This window comes from Coptis chinensis, chromosome 2 (assembly GCF_015680905.1).
Source record: "Coptis chinensis isolate HL-2020 chromosome 2, ASM1568090v1, whole genome shotgun sequence".
NCBI lineage: Eukaryota > Viridiplantae > Streptophyta > Magnoliopsida > Ranunculales > Ranunculaceae > Coptis > Coptis chinensis.
In genome coordinates this window covers 109495036-109515894 of record NC_141457.1, presented here as the reverse complement: position 1 = coordinate 109515894, position 20859 = coordinate 109495036, and the positions used below count along the sequence as shown (strand labels likewise).

Sequence of the window (20859 nt, the reverse complement as noted above, 5' to 3'; positions counted from 1 at the left end):
AGTTGTAACAAATTATTGACAGGCATTAACAAGAAACAGGATACTCTCGATTGCAGTTATCTAAGCATTGGGACACAAAGGAAGGGACCAAACGAACCATTTGACGCACATTCCTTGCACTAGAAATGCCTCAAACTTCTTTTTCAGTCGTCATTTCTTCATCTTTCATAATGATTATAATTAACAGTTAAATGCATCAAATGGGGCATCCAATACAGGAAGATATATATGTAACTCTTCAAGCACAAGCAACACAAAAAGAAAAAAATAATAATTGTAACAGGCTGTTGGCGTATACTTCGACCAGATAGACCATCAGGTGCCCAAACTCACCCGCATTCTTCGCCTACCTTCGGGGTGTGACCTAGTCTGACCAAAGTAGCGTGGCTCTGAATTATTGCCTCTACCAGAAAACCCTCTTCCATTTTCAGAAACAACTTGTCTTACTGGCTGTCTGTTCACTAGAGGTGGAGATTTTGGAGGATACATAACATTTGACTCGTCAACATCATATGGAAGCGGTTGTAGCCTCTGACCAAAGTAGCGTGACTCTGAACGGTTGCCTCTACTAGAAAACTCTCTTCTATTATCATAATCCACTTGTCTTACTGGATGTCTTTTCATCAAAGGTGGAGATTTTGGAGGACTCATAACATTTGATTCGTCAACATCATATGGAAGCGGTTGAAGCCCCTGCAAATCAGGTTCGGGAACAAACCCATGTGGACATTTGCTTTCAGCCATTTTCCTGAAAGTAATAGAAATCCTGGAGCAAATAACGGTTAGGTTAGAACTTAGTAGACCTATGTAAATGTTGCCAAACCCACTAAGAATAGATAATAGTAAACTACACCCACCTTCTAGTAGGCACTGCTGGCACACAATGCTTTGCTACATCTGCTCCGTTTCCTTTTAAAACCAGCACAGACCTGAAAACAAAAGTCACGAGGAATGCCTAAGAGTCTTGAAAGATAAGCACTTCAAATTAGTCATAGTCAATCTTTGCTCTAGAACTTTCTTCTGGGATATGTTCCTTCTACCTACAGAGATCTTCTACAAGTACAAAAATAACATGGTGTATCCCACATTTTAAACAACAAATAGGGCAGACATGGCAAAAGATCACAACTTACAGAATCAACTACTCCCATATATTGATAAGACAGTCAAACAGGTAGAACATCAGAGACAAAGGAAAACATACAGTGTAGTTAAAGTAGATAATACTTACCCCACGGGCAGGGGTATAGCAGCAGAACCACCGAAATCACCAGGTCCCACAGGCTTTAAAGTCGTTCCAAATACTATATTACACTCACTTAAAAAGGATACAGTGCAAAATGGTCGAACAAAATCATGGTGATCAATATGAGGTGGTATGCAGTCTCCCTCATCGTAAATGTTGACAATGCAACTATCAGGTACACAAGTTGGAGGAAGAATGTGCCATCCAACTAACCTCCTTATGATCACCTTAAAGAGAGGAGGTATAGGATCAACATGTTCATCTTGAAGAATACCTGGTTCTCTGCCATCTTTCGACTGTCACCAAAAACATATGGATGAGAATTTCTACCATATTCACTACTTTTTGCATTAACTGTACTTTAATATGTTCATTGTGGCTGTCTTTATAAGATGACATGCAACAGATAAAAACTGAACAATAATAGATGAACCAGCTACTTGTCATGCATGGATTGTCAATCCATTTTGCTGCATGCACTTGTCCATCATACCCATTATGTTCATGCATTTTGAAAAAAGAAACAAGTCAACAATGTTGTCTAATATCTTAACTTTTGCAGGACATGAACATACCACAGCATAGTTATAGCAGCAACCAAACTGGATGGTCATGCGTCCCTTTCCTTTCATCCACTTCTTAGGAGCAGAAAATGTGCGAGCTGCATGTAGAACACAGCAGTCAGATGATAGGATAAAAAAATCTTGATCACGATTACATACACAGAGTAGAACACATGATCTCTGGAAGTTTCTAATTCTATTCTTTTTCATTGATATATAAACAAACTGGCAGTTGATCTTTCTTATACTTCAATTTCTTTTGTCATTCATGTTTAGTTTAACTTTCAATAATTGATATATACCTTCACAATCAGTTTTACTTTTCTGCTTCTTTTATCCTAAGTCCCATATATTTTTTTCCGCATATTCTGTATTACCCTTTTGAGATTTGGTGACGACAGGAATTTGCGATTAGATATATCCTAACTAAATGCCTCAGAAGATACAATATGAGACACATACTATAAAACAGTTATGAAGTTTAAGGCTGGAAACTAACATTCAGCATGGAAAATTAAAACCGATCAATTGATAAACCATCTTCTACTTTTGCGTGAATAGCATACCTCTCAATTCTCTATTTCGTCCCTTCTCTTCAAGTGAATATATAAGATCAACAATCCGTTTCTGTTCAGCAGCACTAAAAACACCCGTGTGAAGTTCAAGCCCGTCAAGAATATTCACGAGTTTCCCATTAATTCTTTCAAAGCAAGCAAAATCCTTCTTCCTCTTAACACTTCTAAACCGAATGTACTCTCTTTTCTCCCTTGACAATGTAGTTTTACTCTGAACCCTCCTTTCAGAATTTGCCGAATCAACTTCCACTCTCAAAAAATGCTTGTCCACTTCCTCTCCTTCAACTTCACCATAATCATCCAGCTCATCTTCCTCAATATCACCCCACAACATCCGTGCACTCGGGGACTCAACATTCGTCGTCGTTTGAGAGGATTCCGGTACAGATGTCGAAAACCCATTGGCACTCTCTGTCCAACTCCCAAGTAAATTTGTATCCGAATCGCAATCATCATGAGTTTCCTCTCCCACATGATCTTCACCAGAAAAAATTTAAAAATTCAACAGCCAAACCCTAAATTCAATTAAAACGAAATAACACAAACTAAACTCTAATTAATATACAAATATTTAAATATTTAAATAAAAATTGCACCTGGATCGAGAGAACGAATGCGATTGGAGAGGGTGTGAGTGCACGTGCGACAGAGATCTTTTGTGAGAAAAGGAAGCCAATTGGTTAGAAACTCTGCTGCGATTTTGAGTTCTGAAGGTTGGTAATTGAGAATGAAGGGATCGTCGTCATCTTTGTTCTGATTCATCTTTTTTTTTTTTTTACTGTTTCTGTTTCTCTCTCTCTCCTCGGTTTTATTAATGTTTAGTTTTTGCGTGGTGGGTTGGAGTAGAGAATCAATTAGGAAAAGAGATTAAAAGAGCCACAGACGATGGTAAATAAAATAAAATTATAATTATTCTAAAAAGGTCCTAAGCTTGGGGAAAGTTTGGGGGTACCCTAAAAGAACGACTCCGACTGTGCTACAAGAACACATGGTTCTTTCTAATTAGGGAATGTGAGAAATTTAGTAGGGAAGGTAAAATGATATTCGTTTTAGGTACTTTTTTGTCCTGGGAATATTATTTTTGTTGACTTTGTTTTGATTTCTGTGAACATAAAAAATGAAGTTATGACTTAAAGCATCTTTAGTAGTGATATATCAACTTAAATTTTATTTTGCATCATGTTTTATCAACTTTATATCGGAGAAAAGTCTTTACGTGTTGATTTAAAAAAAACAATATTCAATATTTGGTAGAAAATTGAATATTTCCAAACCAAACACCAAATCGACTAATTGATTTATTGGTTATTAGGTTTGATATTGTATCAAATCAAACTTACATGTCCTCTATAAAAGAGTTTTCGAGAAAGAAAGAGCACCAACAACATAAATTGAATGGGTCCGATTCGTGGGACTCATATTTGTTTTAACTCAAGCTTTACTCAATTTCCTGACCATCAGATTGAGTTCATCAAATGGTTTGGATTATAGATGAAAAAACATTATTGCTTTGTGTAGGATGACATCATATAGGACCCAATTTTATTTATTTAGATTATGTTTCATCGTCTTCACTTATATTATTTTGTGAAGAGTAAAAACCAACATTCTCTTATTTTTATCCACTTCACATTGCTTATATCAGATTACTTACATTTTCGCCAATTGCATCACCTACATTTTCGTACAAAATAAACATACCTCGAGTATTTTGGTTCATGTTGTGCAAACTGATAGGTTCGTTTCGCTAAAAAACCACCTTTAATTTTTAGGTTAGACAGTTTTATTGTTTTTTCTTTAAAACCGTTTTTGATCCCACTATTTTTTTAGTCAAAAATTAGAAGCTGTGGTGCAAATAGAACTTAGAAAAAAACCAATATGAGTTGTTGCATAGAAGGATTAAAAATTAACAATTATGCAATTGAAGAAATTAATAATTATAATTCAAAATCGAAAAATTAAAGAAATTAAAACCTATGATTATGATTACTACCTAGCAGCTTCAAAATCTATAATTATGATATAATCATATAATATCCAAAATAATCCAAAACCTATCATATTACATCAAATTTATTTAAAACCGTGTATAATAGTTTAGCTTACTTTACCACGTCACTTAAAATAACGCCCTGTTTAAAAAACGATGAAAGAGAAGCTAAAGAAATAAAAATGGGTCCTACATGACATCATCTTACAGAAAAGCAATAATGGTTTTTCATCTCTAATTTAAACCATTGGATGAACTCAATCTAACGGTCAAGAAATTGAGTCAAAAAATCTGAGTCCCGGAACCGGATCCCAAATTAAATTGAATCTAATGGAGCTTGAGTGCATATCTTCAAAATCTAAATTATTCTTTAGGATAAGCCTATAAGGATAATCTTCGATCTTAATTCCAAACCAAGCCCATCGAGGCCCATGGGCATCTAATATATTATAAAAAATTCCAGAGAACTAGACGGGTCGGGTCAAATGGGCGGATAGAAGAGGGGGGATTCGAAAGCAAACCCAACAAATGTCCTTCCCGCTGTTTATTAGGTTTGACGTCTTCCCTTCTTCCTTCTCTACCCCTACTAATCACTCCACTAATTAGTTTTCCCTCTTCTCCTCTCAACTCTTTCCTCTTTTACCATGTCTATTTCCCGTGAATCCTCAAACCCATCATCATTAAACCCTCGATTTCAATCCTCACAATCATCAGCAGCTCAATTTTACGGTCCTTTAAACCGTCAGTCACCTTATTTCGCCTCTTCTTCTCTCATCTACGATAAAATTCTCCCACCCCCAGCAAAAGACGAACCAATATTAGCCTTAAATCTTTTCCCCCCTGGTACTACTACTAATAACAATCATAATATTAATTCTTCTGTAAGTTTCTTCTTTTATTTTACTCCTTCATTTTTTTTACCACGTGTTCAATTATATTGGTTAGAAGTAAATAAGTGAATTACTAATCCTATAATTGGTATAAATTTGTAATTTCAATGGCAAATGGGTAATTTTGTTCTTTGAATATGGTTCTATTTTAGATAATTATGAATTGGAAACTAATTTAAGCTTGTGGACTTAAAGTTACTGTTTCTATGCTTGCGTTTGATTTTAGTTTTGTTCTGTATGGGAGGTTTTCTGTGTTTCAGCATTGCACATTTCTCTATTCCTAACAGCTCAATAATGCAAATCTTTTGTGTAGAACTTGTTGCAGTTGAAGCAAACACACGGCACGACAGACAATGATTCTCGAGGTGGATTGGTAGCTGGCCAAAGAACAATGGAAGCAGTTAAGTCTGAAAATACATTCATGGAAGGCAAGAATGGCAAGCATTTAAAGTCTAGTGAATGGATGAATAATCCTAGGCGTACCAGTAAAGCAAAAGTTTCACAACACGTAAAATCTGAACATCAAGACATTACATCCAAAGACGGTAACGCTTCCCCATTTTAAATAAGTTCCCGTACTAAGATTACTGCATTTTAATCTGTCATTGGAAGTATTCAGTGTCTACTGCGTAGAACTTGCTTGGACAATTCTTACATGTTTGAAACTTGATTTCAGGGTCTGGTCAGCCTCCAGGCGGTCGTATTGACAGTTCTTTAGGTACGTTACTATGAGTAAGGAAATGTTTATCTTGTCTGTTTTATCATCATTCAATAGCTGCCCTTTGCTCGTACAGATACCTGGTAATGATGCAGTATGTTTTGGCAGGCTTGTTGACAAAAAAATTCATTACTTTGATGTTGGAGGCTGATGATGGCATTCTAGATCTAAACAAAACCGCAGAAGTGTTAAAGGTAATAGACTGAACTAATATATGCTGCTGCAAAACATGCATTGTCCATATTTAAAATAGGGAGGGGCTCCTGGGAGTCTGGGACATATATAATTTTGACACAAACAAACTCTCGATAGTTTGCACACTTCATAAATTTAAGATTTTTTGTGAGGGTGATGTTGATTTAATCTTTTGGCAGGTACAAAAGAGGAGGATATACGACATTACAAATGTTCTTGAAGGAATAGAATTAATAGAAAAAACATCGAAAAACCACATACGTTTAAAGTGAGAGTGATAAACAATCTTTTTTTGATCACCTTCTCACATACTATTTCAAGTAAATTACTATAATGTTTGTCTTCATGACAGGGGACTAGGTTTGTCAAGGCCACTGGAGGTAGAAGGTCAAGTTGCTAGATTGAAGGTATCCACTAAACAGTAATGAATAGATTTGGTCATCTAAATATTTGCTGCGTAATTTAGCTTAATTTGGTAGTTGGCTGGCCTACTGTTGAACTTTAACTGCTATGATATACATGTGATCAAGGAAGCATGGATACTTCCTGAAACAAATCGCGGAAGTATCCAACATGTCAAATAACTAGAATTTAACCCGTGGTGATGCCACTCGATTGTTATTATGGGTGTTATTGAATCAAATGCCATTTCACACCAATTTATTTTTTAAAAATTTGGCATGGTTTCCCTTTTTTTTTTTGACATTTGAAATGAACTTGTATGGCGCCATATTGATATTAGACATGATATGAATTATAAATAACTTCACACGACAATGCGCCAGTTTTGGATTATAATAACACATGATATGTAAATTATTTGCATGAACACAAAAGGGGGTAGATCTAAGATGATGATCTAAAATGCAATGTGTTATTATAACTATTATGAGCATATTTGGTACAAGTATAACTTTAGAAGCTTAGGTAGGCTTTGGCACAACCTAACTACCTAGAGTAGCCTTAAGCAGGATGAAAAAACTCTAGCAGATTGCAAATCATATTGTTGGTTCTCATTTTATGTTAAAAGGATGGAACACCAAGTCCAGCTGAAAAGTACTCAGTTCTCATCTTCTAGCTTGGATTCTAACTTGGATTCTATTTACGCCTTCAGAAATCTCTCGGCGAATCAAACAAAAAATATATGTATTAAGAAACTTATAGCTATGATTCAATAAATTCTAGCTATAATTTTAACTATAACAGACCAAAAATTAAACAATACATCATATTAAACAGAGAAAAGACAGTGGTAATACTCATGATGACATGGTACTTACCGAATTTGAAAGCTGGCCTTTGTTATTGCGGTTTATGTAAGAATTCTCTTTTAACACACAATTGTAAGCATTCTCTTTTAACAATAATGGCCCGAAACACTATCCTTAAACAGATTCTGTAAGGCTATTCATTAAAACCGGAAGTTCAAAATCATAGATCATCAAAGATTTACCAAAACAAAAGGAAACATACTGAATTTTATAGTTGTGCATATTGTTTGCCTATAATAATTTGAATTTGAGTAGATCGTTTTATGCAAGTACCAAAATCTGTAGGAATGAAAAAGAAAAATTTACGTGAAGTACCAATATAAGTAGGAAGAAAAACGTATAAGTGTCTAACAATTATTCTCTCAAAAATTTCTCTAGAAAGGATATATATATATATTAAGCAAAGAAAGGACAATGGTAATTACTCATGATGGTATGGTACTTTCCGAATTTGAAAGCTAGCTTTTGTTATTACAGTTTGTGTTTGAGTTAAATGTTCGTGCTAGGCAGACTAATACTTGGAGGAATATGCCACATTCACCTAGCTAATTTTTCAATGAAGTTTATATGGGACTTCTAGAAAACTAATTCAACCAATTTAGTAGTCAACAAATTCATTAGAAAAGTAAAATACTGATAAAATTATGTCAGCAGTATCTCCAATTCGTTTTTTCGACTTTTTTAAAATTAAATATATAGAGACATAGTTCTATTGGAACTAAACCGACCATAAAGCTACATGCATGATAGAATTGGTAGTAGAAATTTGAATGCATATTCACTCTAGAACACTAATACAAATAAATTTAGAAAATTGAACATAGTGTCACAACACTCTAGCTAAAACTGCTATTCAACTACGTGCTCTGCTCAGTCCCAGTGTGGCTAAGTTCCTTTCCTTTCTCCATCCTTACCCAATTTTAAAAAAAAATAATAATGTTAGAATCTAGTATGCAACCGAGACAATTCCCAAAACAGTAAACTACAATTCTTTCAATTACACAGGATTAAACAAAGAGAACTGAAAAAAAGTATTTGAAGATCAAAGAGCCAGAAAGAGAGTACCCGTTATTTCCACCATTTGAAGAAGGTTATTGAAGAAGTGTTGAAAGAGTTGAATTTGGAGTGCTTTTTTAGGAGTTTTTTTTTTTTTTTGTGTGAAGAAAAGAAAAATTAGGGGTTAGGCGAACTTTTTCTTTTTTATTTATGGTTTTTCTTTTGGGAATTTTTAATATCCCCCGGACACTCTCAAATCTGACCGCAAAATTGGCTTCTCTCCAACTTTTTGGCACATAAAAAATTAAAAAATGAAATTCTTACTCACGAAGAGTTCAAAAGAGCTTGACTTGTGCAAACTCAAACTTAAAAGACAAAAAAGTAAATGTGATGAAACTCATAAAAAAACATATCCTAATTAATTAAGGTTTTAGTCTTCATGCTTAATGCTTAATGCTTCAAGCTTCAGAGTTAGTAGCCATTCTTACTCCATCAATGGGTACTCTCTGCAAGCAAGAACCCTCTATCTAGGGACACAAAGAAGGATTAAAAATGAAACATAGAACAAAGTTTCAAAGTTAAACCCTGATGATAACCTTTAAACATCAAACTTGAGGTTCTTGAATAAGGAAACTATAGCCTATCAAAAATGATAAAAGAAATCTAAACAAACTAAAGAAAAAAAATCATAGCGCACCTGAAGAGAAGGTTTTTTCTTTTCGTAAGAAACCCGATCGAATCAAATTTCTTTGTAAGTAGTCGAATTTTTAGAGAAGGAAACAAAATGTTTACTCGTAAAAGCCTTCTTTGTCAGTAATGTTACTCCAACCCACTTATTTGACCTACTATTTCAACCTACTGATGTGTCAAAAGTCTTAATCATTGATTTACATAGAGATACGTGTCTGTGCGTATTGCAATGCAAACCAACGTTATCCAAATAGTGAGTCGCAATAGTAGGTCTAAAAAGTAGGTCAGTGTACTACTCCTTTTTTGTTGGGTTTAGCTTTTCTTTTTGGGTAGGAAGAGTTTCAATCCGGAAGGGCTGTTTTGGTTTAACTTGTTTTTAGTAGTATATACTAAATATGACTCAAAGTATTTTTAGCACAAATCCCGAGAAAACCGGGACCACCACTTAAGTCTTTATAAGTTTCTTAAAAACTGAGCTGTTTTGTATTATAGATATGAGACACGACTAGGATTTATGATTTGGTGGATCATGTTAATTTCACTGAACTGCGGTGTTGCAATATTACCTTCAATTTCACATGTTTCTGCACATATTAAGTACATGCCATGCCCCTTGCACTTAATATCAATATTAACATACGTTATGTTCCTTTAAGAATTTGTTATTTATGGTGCATATGCATGGCTTATGTTTATAATGATTGTATGGTATCCATTCAGAATTTCATATTGGTCATGCATATTACTTGATATATCTCGAGAAACTTTTTTCAAAATTACTAAGGTCTTAGCAAACATTGCTCTAAAGTGGTTGAACTCTGAATGCACTGTTGAATCTTCATACTTTTTCCACAGGCTGAACTTCAAAGACTATGTGATGAAGAAAACAGGCTTGATGAAAAGATAAGGTTTGTTTCCTTGGATAAGTGTATTTATACACTTTCTAGTATTCTTAGAATAAAGCTAACGTCATGTTACCCTTTTCAGACTGAAACAAGAAAGGTTAAGGGCCCTGGATGTTGATGCAAACAGTCAGAAGTATGCAAGTGTTTCTCCCTTTCTTTCTTTCTTGTGCTCCAAATTAACAAATTGGTTCCTATACTTAATGTTTTCTGTGTGGATTATTTAGGTTCCTATTCTTGACTGAAGAAGATATCACGAGCGTTCCCTGCTTTCAGGTTTAATTTTCTACTACTGTCCATTACTAATTTCATATTTGATGCTCATTAGTAATTCTCTCTTACATATATTTTGGTGACAGAATAAAACACTTATTGCTATAAAGGCTCCAAAGGCAAGTTCTATTGAAGTCCCAGACCCTGATCAGGTAAAAGGCACGATGGAAGTTGAGTTTTCTGGAAAGTTTGGATAGTATTAATTAATCGAATATATTTTTGGACAGGATATGGACTGTTCAGAAAGGCAGTTTGAAATCATCATTAGAAGCACAACAGGACCCATTGATCTGTACCTAGTGAGGTTTATATCTAGTAAAGGGAAAGTGTACCTAGTATTGGATTAATTTTCTTATTGCACTCTTAACTTATTCTTACACTAAATGCAATAGGGCCAAAGACATACACGTCAAACGGATAGCAACAGGAAAATCTATTGAAAATAGTGTTGGAGGTGAAGCTGCATTGTTTGAAAAAGTGCAACATTCAGGGTTACTGTCTGAGGCAAGAGAAGACCAATATAACCAAACTTCCCCAACAATGCCGCATGCAACTGGAATACAGAAGATCATTCCCTCAGAAGCCAATGTAAGGATATTTATGGCTTCAAATTGACAGCTAAAAAACTTTTTGTTCTTAGTTGACTAATCTTCGGACTGTATTCAGATTGACGATGATTACTGGTTCAACACAGATCGTGATGTCCACATTTCTGATTTGTGGGGTAAGTGACCATATCCTTGACTTGTTTTCAGGTTATTAATAAATTGGGATGTCAATGATTGCTCTTTCATATCACCTGCAGCAAACGATGATTGGGATCAAGTTAAAGAATTCATTCAGGTAGATTTTCCACAAAGTGGTGTTGCTACACTGAGGCAGCCTCGTAAGCCCCCAGCTATCCCTGATCAACGGTGCATGCAAAGAACTTAGAAGAGTGTAAAGCTAATGCTAGAAAAGTGGTTAAACTAATTGGACAGTTGCTAACATGAAGCATGGGAGTGGAGAATCTGGAGTTGCACCAAATAACCCAAACAAGCTGAGGTTTAACATAGTGAGAAAAAGAAAGAAAAAAGGAAAAGAAAAGTTTATTGTCTTTGTTATACACAAAATTGCTTGTAGCTTAAACTTAGATTTTTTTTTTCCTTCTCTTTTGTTTATGCTTGTGTAACATATTAATATCCAGATTCCAGGTCGATAGATTTTTGGTCCTACGCCTGGGGAAGTGGAGAATGATAAATGACATAAGAGTCAACTACTCGCAGCACTAGTTTGAAGCTTTGAGTATGGTTGTAGACTTGTAGAGGGTAACTTGTGGTGCATTGAATGATTGTACAGGATAAATTGTAATTGTTACTTGTTTACATTAGCAAATGATTAATAATATCCTGTTTAAAAAGATACCGGTAACCTCTTCGAAAGAAAGACGATTTAGGGAGTTCGAACTTCTAACCAGTATGCAAAATAATTACTTCACAGCTTTCATCCAACAGCAGAAATGCCCTTATGTGATATTCTTCACGACTTGAACTGAAGGCATGTATAGTAAACATACAACTGAGCGAACATAAGTTGCGATGTTCAGAAAAAATAAAAAATATATAAAAAGTAAGTTAGCAAAATTCTTGTTGTGTTAGGCTTACTCCAGTGTCCAGTGGAAGAGCCTGGCTGACTTTGGTATACGTTGGTCAGGTTATTCTTTACTTTGCCCGAAAACTAGTTGAAAGTTGATAAAACTCATAAAAGTGTCGTTTTGTACCACGAACGTTTTTATCATTTTAGGCCATGATTATTTTTTTCTTTCGACTGATTTAGGGATTTTAGGGCACGGACTTGTTACCATTCTGTTAGAAAATGTGCCTACGTGGCTAATTGGAGAGGCACCACATCAGCTTTCATTAGTACAAATAGGCACCCGTTTGTACACATGGGCACATTTTGTATCGTAGTGGTTACAGTGGCCCAAAGTGAAACTTTCCATAAAGTGTTGTGGCCTAAAAAGGACAAGCGTGTAATAATAAGTTGCCCCACATTTTTTCTAAATAGCAAATCCTATCCTTCTAAAAACAAACTCAAGTGAAACCACCAAACCAAATTCCATAACGCTATAACGCTATTATTCATAATCTTTTCAAAAGACGTTGTTCCAAAACCAAGTCTTTTTAAGAAGCTCAAAAGACTGTTGTTCTAAAAAACCGAAAGTATCGAAACTAAATGAAATTAAACAATAGTGGTTAGCCCTGCAAACTTCCTCATGCTTCTCCATCTTTCTTGTCGCTGCTCTCTTAAGGCATCTCCAATGGGGGGTGTAAAATTACACCTCCACCTAGGCTCCACGTAGGTGCCATTAGGATTTTACACCTCTAATTGTATAGTATTGTATAGCTTATAAATATCCACACTCTATACTCTCCAATGGAAGAGTGTAAAAAAAAAATAGATTTTAAACTGGGACGTCACTTGGAGTGACGTCCAAGTGACGTCCGAGTTAAAAAATTACTTTAGAATTAGAAAGGGACGTTACTCCAAGTGACATCCGAAAATTATTTCACTCAGACGTCGTCGTTTCGAAAGTGTCGCCCGAAGTTTTTATTAACTAATAAATGGTGAGAGGAGAAATTCCCCACCCTCTCTTAGCTAGCTAATACACTATTACCTACAGTATAACACCCCCATTGGAGAGAATTTTTTTATATTTGGAGTGTAAAATTTCCACTCTATACGGTTTACACTCTCCATTGGAGGTGCCTTTAATTAACTGCTTCTCCCACCTCAAAGTCCCCATTCTCCAACCCTACCAACGGATAGACTCTAGTTATATCAACACATGCATGTTTTCCCTCAGACCAATTGTAAATCAAGACATCCGCAGGCCGAAGAGTCGATCTTCCCTCATTCAGATCAGTGAGAAAGTTAACAGGAGCTTCTTTCTACACTTGTACCCCAGCCCTCCAAAATGCATCACATAAAATATCTCTGACATGATCATGTCGGTATTTGAAACCTGAAAAATGTCGACAATGTGCTGCATGGTCCCCAAAAGCATCCAATTTACTGTTTTTGCAAACATGGCATAAACCACCGTCAGAGTACAAAGAAATCATGAGATGGTATCGGAGAATAGAACGATACTCCACCGGCGACATACGTTGTCCAAGTTCCTCTATCGGAATAGCAAGTAGAAAATCTTTTGCGTGTTTCGAATGTAAACATCCCATGACTGCCTTTTGACGAACAAATAAATCAAACTCCCTCTCGATACCAGCAATAATCTTACCGTAGAACGCTTCTGCTAAACGTTTTGTGGTTTTGAGGGGACGGTAGCATTCGCAGCCAGAGAATTGAGGTCAAAATCAGGTAGGCAGAGACTCAATGCACTGCTAGCAACATCAAGAATCTCATCCAAAGACATTGTACCACAACTCCTAAAAATGTGGTCCTGAAGTTCAGAAGTCTGAAAACGGGATGCCACAAAAGCAAATGTAGAGACATCAGTGGCACAATAAATACCTAAACCACCCAGACATAATGGGAGTGTCGATAAATGCCACTGTAAATCACCGAAGCCAAGACCATCAGAAACCACAATACCCTGGAGAACACTACGAAAATACCGATCAAAAGTCTGAGATACTTCTCTGAAAAAGGATGGTGAACAAGTACAAATCGCGAAGACCAACTTAGAGAGCCCAACACAAGCTCGTAAGAACGCTAGCTCACACTGTGGATCTTCCAATACAGCTAAACAGTCTATCAGAGTCATAACCTTGTCAATACGCTTGCGAGCAAGACCCATGACAAAAGATGCATCAGTGCTAACTACATCTCCAAGCAACCTGACCCCCTGCTGAGGATGGGACAAATCTGAAGGAAAGGGACCAGGAGTAGAGCGACGTGGATCCAGTGATGGCCAAAATATCTCAGTTTTGGTTACATTAAGAACCAACCCATAAGAAGGTCCTTCTTCCTGAATCATACCCAAAGTTGTCAACACTTGTTCTGTATCCCCGATCAGAGTTCCATCATCTAGGTACCACACCTGTAACAATAACTCAACTGGACTGGATTCGTAGAATCAGAGGATGCAACACCAGTGCAAATAGAAGGGGACCCAAAGGGTCACCTTGCTGGATCCCAGTAGCAGATCATATGTAGCCATCCCCCACGTATAACTTTGCAGGTTGACAATACAAGTACTCGACCCAAGAGGGGTAATAGCTGGGCATCGGATACGAACCTCTTTCAACATAATGGTCCGATCAACCATGTTAAAAGCATTCTGAAAATCTACCAGCATAGAAAAAAAGTTATTGTCGTTGTTAGCATACACCATACGGTTGGCAGCGTGCAAAATCGCCTCTGCTCCACCAGAAACACCCATTCCATACTGAAAATCCTGTAAGTACCCAACCACATCTTTGTAAACTCCTCTCATTGTAATCTTGGAGACCAGATGATGCCAAACCATGCCCACAGCTATAGGACAAATACTATTATCCGGCTTAAGAAGTGGAGTAAGCGGAGCACTCGCTATGAATTCTGCTAACAGCTGTGGACATCGTCCCTATAACCAAATATTCACCACATGGGTCAATGCATCTAGCAAATCATACGATATAGTTGCTGCAGCACCACTCATAGCATCCAACAAGTGCTAAGCTCAGAGACCATCACGGCCACAAGAAATACCTTTCAAAAACGACCTAATGCATGACAAAAGGGTGTCTCTCTCTACCAATAAAAGGGGCTCAGAAAAGGAACAGTTGGTCTCATAGGTGGTTGTCGCATTGGGTGTTTCTCCTTTAATGCTTGAATAGTCGCCGCCGAGTTAGAGGCAACCCTTGATGATGACAACACTTTTACCACTGTAGTAAAATGCCCATCAGCAATTTTCTGTAAGCATTGACGCACATTCTGAGTGGAAAGAGATCTCTGGGGTGGCTGGATTGAAGGACGCTCTACTGCAGACTCTAAGGGGCGAAACAATCCACCAGACTCGTTCCATATCGACAAAGCATAGAGAATCTGTTTCTGTTAAAGGTTTTTCCTATTACCAGACCGACGTTCCTGACGATTATGTGGCTGAAAAACCTGTAGAGTGCAGCACAGAAGAAAGAGAAGACGAACCCATGACATGACTAAACTAGGATCAGCCGTAATATTCAAGAGAGCATACTTCAATGCACCATAAAAGGCCAAACGACAAACACGTGGTATACTTTTCACAGTGTGAAAGGGTATACGGAATGCACTATCAAGTAACGTCTCCTCAAGAGAGAGAACAACACCCAGAGGCCTCAGGATAACACTAGTGTCTCCTTGTGATGAGAGTGCAATTTTTTTTTAAATGGCCTAGAGTCATAACACAAAACAACAATTTTATCTTGAAAGTTTTTTACAATCAAGAAATCCTAAAAGAGATTAGATGTGTAAAGGTAGAATCGTAATTTTTTTGGTGTACAAAATGAAAATTAAACAACTAGAAAACTTCAATTGTAACTTGTTACAGCATTCCTATCGCGGCAGTCATCGCTATAAATCCAGTAAAAGGAAATGGTCGAACGCTTCAAACAGGGGATGTAGTTTCAAAATGACCGAATCACTGCCCCTTTGTGGCTGCACAGATTTTATGCATAATCAAGTGCCCTGAAAAGTAATACTGGAAGTACGAACTTTCAATAATGGTCCTAGTCAAAATCTGGGACGTGCGTCCTTGCCTAGACCTTCTCACGTACAAAGGATTGTAAAACCCAGCACGCTTTTTCCACCAACAACGTTATCTAGAATGGGATGAAACAAACCACAGCATACTACTTCCTAGAGTAAAAGTGTTAGACTCTTCTAGCTAGACTATAGAAGTTTACCTGCAACTCAGTCTTAATTTTCTATGCATGGTTCTCCAATTCCAGTTGGTCAAGCCCCATCTCAGTCACTCCCAGCTTAACTGTTCCATTATCCAAAACAAAGAGGAAATAAATGTACAGAGGCGTTAACTAACAATCTATGACGACTCTATTCAATACTTACAATTTGCTTCACGCAGCACAATTACAAGTAAAAAAGTGAGATAAGTGGTGAACTAATGAACTGCGGCTTGTAGCGCTTTCCTTATCCAGCCTTGATGAATTAACTTTTTGCAGCTGCACGGTTCCTCCTCAATCTGCTACGTGTAACGCGAATCACTTCCTCCATAACAGTATCTTGTGCAGGTGGATTCACATTTCCACCAGTTGAAGACACTTGTTCGATCCGCATCAACTCTGCTTCAGTTTGGGTGGGCTGGCTACTGAGCTGAGCTGCAGGCTGACTTGCACCAGCTGCTTCCACCTGAACTGTAGCTGCAGGCGCTGAAGGCACAGGAGGGGCTTTATCCAGTGCAGTTTCTTGCTGATGCTGAGTAATACCTGTACTTGAAGTACGAGAAGGTGCTTGTTGCTGCTGGGTCGAAGTTAAACTGTTAGTCCTGGAAGGAGGCTGCTTCTGACTTGAACCTGTACTTGAAGTACGAGAAGGTGCTTGTTGTGAAGGCTGGGGTGGCTGCTGTGGAGGCTCAGGTGGTTGTTGTGGAGGCTGCTGTGCATTAACATCTGCTTGTTGTGTTCTTACAGTAGGCGGAGGATGGCGTACCCCTGCCTCCTGCTGTTGTAATTTCAAAAGGGAGAAAACATTTACCATATTGTAATTTGCAATTTTATATTAGATAAGAAGTGTGATCACTCAATTAGGACTTAGGAGTTCTATAATAACCTATACTGACAACTTTTAACTAAAGGTTGAAAAAGAATCTATCTATGACCTGTAAACCAGCACCCAGACACAGTCCATCACCAACAACATGCTATTGTTAACTGAATCAGACAGAAAACCCCCAACATACTGCAAAGCTAAGTAATCCCACACAACAAACTAAAGGGAGAAAACATTGACAATATTGTAATTTGCAATTGTATATTTATTAGATATAAAGTGCTATCACTCAATTAGGACTTACGAGCTCTGCAATTGCCCTATACTGGCAGCTTTTATATCAAGGTTGAAAGAGAGTCTATACGACTTCTAAACCATCACACTAACACAATCCATCACCAAAGCACATGCTATTGCCAACCAAATCAGACAGAAAACCCTAAGATAAACTAACTGATATATTAAACTTCAAAACCCTCCTCTAGAGAACAATCTATCAACTAAGCACCATCCTGCTAAGCTGAGTAAATCCCACTTGCCAAATAAAACATGCTCTAATCTACATTGTAAATCAGTTACCAATGCACAATAAAGTGAATTTTATTCTCAATACAGCACACATCTCGATTCCACTGTCACGCTAAAGAGGATATAGACAATAAACATGAGCACAAATCATAAAAGCTTCCACTTATAAATCATCATCTATTACTGTAAATTAATATAGTATATTAATAATAGTAAGGGAGAGACGACAGTGAGCTTAAATGGAAATTATACTTCCTTTCTTTTCTTTGAACGCGACATAGTAGTAAATAACCAGGTTCAAGACAAGGTACATCAATGAACCTAGAAGATGGATTAAGCTCACGGTATTGGTCAAAACAATCTCCTGCCTATAGAGATTAGCCTCACAAAAGTTCAATTTGTTCGAAAAGTTAAGAACATCTTTCAACAAAATTAAAAATATACAGTGGAGCTGAATTTGGTAAAGACGATATCTCTGGTGGTGATATCATATACACCCAAAATTGCGCTTTAGTCACCTTGTGCCAGCAAATGGTGGTGGTACATCAAAAGAATGTGCGGTAGGGGAGAGCAATTGTATGCGAGGAATGATCAATGAATTTAGGTAGCTTGGAATTTCAAGTGGGAGTGAGCTTCAACAACTAACGTGATCCATTCCATGAAGACAAGGATTGAGGTAATAAGACAAAAGGCCGCCAAACAATATCTTTCGAGAACTAGGTAAATACAAGTACTCTTTAGCAATTCTTAAACCATGTAAAGACAAGTGCTCTTTAGCAATTCTCAAAGCAGTAAACTGCAAAAGTTACCACATCGCACAACGTGCCACACAGTAGGAATGTCACGCTACGTCACCGCCAACACCAACGCACACGCCTTTTCCTCTCCATAGCCCTAATTTCTAATTCTCATTTCCGTAAAATTAATCGACAGTGGAAAAATGGATGTGACATGTTAATTTGGTTAAAACATTATGTAATGGGTATACCACTTTATTGGCAATTCAATCAGATGTATAAATCAGATACCGTTAAATTTTCACATTAAATTGTCGCCTGTCAGTAACTCAAAATGGATGTAAAGAATAAAAAAATGCTTTCATATACTTCTTTTGATTGTTAATTATGTAATGAGTAACATTATTGAATATGTTCAAATGCCACTTACAAGACACTGAAAAAAGGAGTTAGAACGGCAGCAGGGTGCTGGTTAGACAAGGTATGTGGACACAAGATGGTACTACATTATACCTATAAACAAATGATAGTGAGGTGACATCAATAAGACCTACAGCTTCTTATCATTGGATACCTGAGCAGGACGAGGCCTTGCTGTTGACTGCGATGCAACATACTGCAAAATCTCAAAAACCCTAGTCTGCCCATAACTTGCAGCCTTTTGCCAATAAAGAATAGCCATATCCCCAGCCCTAGTTTTTAGTTCCAGTAGGTTACGATCAATCTCTGTCTCATGTTTTGCAATATATGGCCGGAAAAAGGAATCATATACATATGTAGTTCCCTGAAATAAGATAAGAAGACATCAAGAATACATAAAAACTTATCACGAAGAAACTATAGACATAAACTCTCCAGTGTGGTTTGAAGATCTGTACCTTTGTCTTAGGATACCACAGATATATGAAGAAAGCCAACTTTGCCTCACTGTACATTGGAACCCTTTCAAAAGCAACAAAAGAAAAACATCAAATATACTGCTGTGAACGTATCATGATAAAAAACCCGCCATTTACATTATATGTTGAAAAAAGATCTCAACCACTATAAGTTCATTACCATGAAACGAATGTGTCTCCAACCCTTTCAAACACTGTCAGCATTGCGACCAAAATCCTATATGATTAATAAAATAAAGTTATTCAGTTCGAAACTCTTTATCCACATTTAAAAACATGTCGATACATCCACAGTTCAAAAATACATACCAGTACTGACACCAAAACCGAAGTTGTTCAATTTCAGGTTTGTTCTTCTCCACTGTCTTAAAGCATTCATACGCTGGATATGCATATCCAAATATCATTCTGGAAAAACCCCCACGACTAATTAGTCTATTAACTCCAACAAAATTTGACCTCTAGTTTAAAATCTAACAACTTACACTAGTCCTCTGGTTAGAAATGATCCCATCATTTTGAATCCACTAAAATGTTGAACCAAATCTTAACTGCAAAAAATAAATATTAGTTTAATAACTACTGTGAAATATATTATCTAAACACACAAAAGAGGACAAATCCTAAGATTTGAAGAAAGGTAAAAGATAATTGGGGAAAAACAACAAACTTACTTACTAACTAACTAATCATCACTTGAAAACAAAACCAGTACTACAGATGCACATTACCGTAAATGAGTCAATTCCTAAAATTACTATTCAATTAACTACAAATTTAATACATAACAAAAAAATAAAGGTTAAAAAGAAAATTAAAGTAAAAGAATATATTACACTTGTAAAGATTCTTATTCCTTTTGATCTGAACGCTTTAAACTGTTTCACATCAAAACACCGGTTTAAATAGATTTCGGTTTAACCCAGAAACCCGAACCGGTGTGGCCGAAACGGTATCAAGGAAAAACAGTTATGTGTCGGTGTAAAAAAGAGAGTGTTGTATTTTGTATAGAGGTCGTTTTGAATTTAAACGTTCGTGTGGAATTTTGTTTAGGTTTTTTACAAAATTAAATTGAGATTTTTGTTCAGTTCCGTTAAAAGATAAGAAGACACGTGTGACGATTATTTTTGGATCTTTGGATCGAAGGGAACGTGGATCCAACGGCTCACGTGTTCCGAGGAAGTAGACAGCATCATTGTACTAATTGATCACTTTCTCCTGCTAATCATTTGAGTTTGTATCTAATGGACGCTCAAGACGTATTGTGTAAAAGGAGGGGAAGTTGTGCCCTTCAAGCCAAGTATTAATTAATCAAATAAATATCTTTATGTAAAGTTGACCTAATTATGGATAAGAAAGGGGAAACTCTGGTAGAGTTCGATGGCATTTTCTCAATCATCCCGACTGTTAGACCAATGCTATTAATTATAAATACCGTATTAAGGAAATAATCAGTCCAATGTGTTGAATTGTTAATCTTACTAGTAGCCTTAAGATGAATCATTAGCTTAAATATAAGAGACCAATCAAATATTTTATTATAGAGCCGTTGGAGGTAGGAGGTAGGTCTCCATCGTCAGTCACTCCTTTTTTTTTTATTTTTTTTGGTAAACACTCCATCGGTCCTTCCTCTCAATAGTTAGGTACTTGCATGGAGAAAGTCTACTGTGACGTTAGTTTTGGATTGCTGACAGACTGA

The 20859-nt window shown here is 36.7% G+C and overlaps 3 protein-coding genes across 7 annotated transcripts; 1 reads left to right on the top strand and 2 right to left on the bottom strand.

The window, feature by feature from the left end:
* Positions 1 to 126: 126 nt before the first annotated feature.
* Positions 127 to 3496, bottom strand: LOC147520447 (RNA demethylase ALKBH9B-like). The gene is made up of 6 exons (XM_086591957.1): positions 2981 to 3496; positions 2376 to 2861; positions 1822 to 1907; positions 1232 to 1542; positions 858 to 929; positions 127 to 766 (listed from the first exon to the last, which is right to left on the bottom strand). Exons 1-6 carry the CDS (start codon positions 3144 to 3146, stop codon positions 316 to 318), a joined length of 1572 nt encoding a protein of 523 aa, XP_086448083.1. The 5' UTR covers positions 3147 to 3496; the 3' UTR covers positions 127 to 315.
* A 1383-nt stretch (positions 3497 to 4879) lies between these two features.
* LOC147520446 (transcription factor E2FC-like) lies at positions 4880 to 11593 on the top strand. The gene is made up of 14 exons (XM_086591948.1): positions 4880 to 5255; positions 5578 to 5809; positions 5941 to 5982; positions 6091 to 6176; positions 6357 to 6445; positions 6530 to 6584; positions 9990 to 10042; positions 10122 to 10172; positions 10264 to 10312; positions 10396 to 10461; positions 10537 to 10613; positions 10702 to 10897; positions 10976 to 11033; positions 11115 to 11593. The coding sequence occupies exons 1-14, from the start codon at positions 5019 to 5021 to the stop codon at positions 11240 to 11242; spliced, it is 1419 nt and encodes a 472-aa protein (XP_086448074.1). The 5' UTR covers positions 4880 to 5018; the 3' UTR covers positions 11243 to 11593.
* Positions 11594 to 16244: 4651 nt separating this feature from the next.
* LOC147520445 (uncharacterized) lies at positions 16245 to 20557 on the bottom strand. Of its 5 annotated transcripts, none has more exons than XM_086591952.1 (7): positions 19997 to 20557; positions 19646 to 19711; positions 19470 to 19568; positions 19321 to 19377; positions 19140 to 19203; positions 18836 to 19045; positions 16245 to 16948 (listed from the first exon to the last, which is right to left on the bottom strand). In XM_086591952.1, the coding sequence occupies exons 2-7, from the start codon at positions 19675 to 19677 to the stop codon at positions 16436 to 16438; spliced, it is 975 nt and encodes a 324-aa protein (XP_086448078.1). In that variant the 5' UTR covers positions 19678 to 19711; positions 19997 to 20557; the 3' UTR covers positions 16245 to 16435. The 5 variants fall into 5 exon arrangements, with proteins under 5 accessions (XP_086448078.1, XP_086448079.1, XP_086448081.1 ...); XM_086591953.1 differs by having other exon boundaries at positions 20330 to 20458; XM_086591955.1 differs by having other exon boundaries at positions 16245 to 16945; positions 19997 to 20450.
* Between the last annotated feature and the right edge of the window lie 302 nt (positions 20558 to 20859).

Excerpts from the sequence above, each read along its gene's own strand:
- LOC147520447 (XM_086591957.1), bottom strand. The coding sequence starts at position 3,146 with ATGAATCAGAACAAAGATGACGACGATCCCTTCATTCTCAATTACCAA. Across the intron at positions 1,543-1,821 it reads GCTGCTATAACTATGCTGTG|TCGAAAGATGGCAGAGAACC; the intron begins GTATGTTCATGT and ends TTTTGGTGACAG. Across the intron at positions 767-857 it reads CCAGCAGTGCCTACTAGAAG|GATTTCTATTACTTTCAGGA; the intron begins GTGGGTGTAGTT and ends TATTTGCTCCAG.
- LOC147520446 (XM_086591948.1), top strand. The coding sequence starts at position 5,019 with ATGTCTATTTCCCGTGAATCCTCAAACCCATCATCATTAAACCCTCGA. Across the intron at positions 10,043-10,121 it reads AGGCTTGATGAAAAGATAAG|ACTGAAACAAGAAAGGTTAA; the intron begins GTTTGTTTCCTT and ends TACCCTTTTCAG. Across the intron at positions 10,898-10,975 it reads TCATTCCCTCAGAAGCCAAT|ATTGACGATGATTACTGGTT; the intron begins GTAAGGATATTT and ends GACTGTATTCAG.
- LOC147520445 (XM_086591952.1), bottom strand. The coding sequence starts at position 19,677 with ATGATGGGATCATTTCTAACCAGAGGACTAGT. Across the intron at positions 19,378-19,469 it reads CGGTTTTGGTGTCAGTACTG|GATTTTGGTCGCAATGCTGA; the intron begins GTATGTATTTTT and ends TTAATCATATAG. Across the intron at positions 16,949-18,835 it reads CAAGGCCTCGTCCTGCTCAG|CAGGAGGCAGGGGTACGCCA; the intron begins GTATCCAATGAT and ends AAATTACAACAG.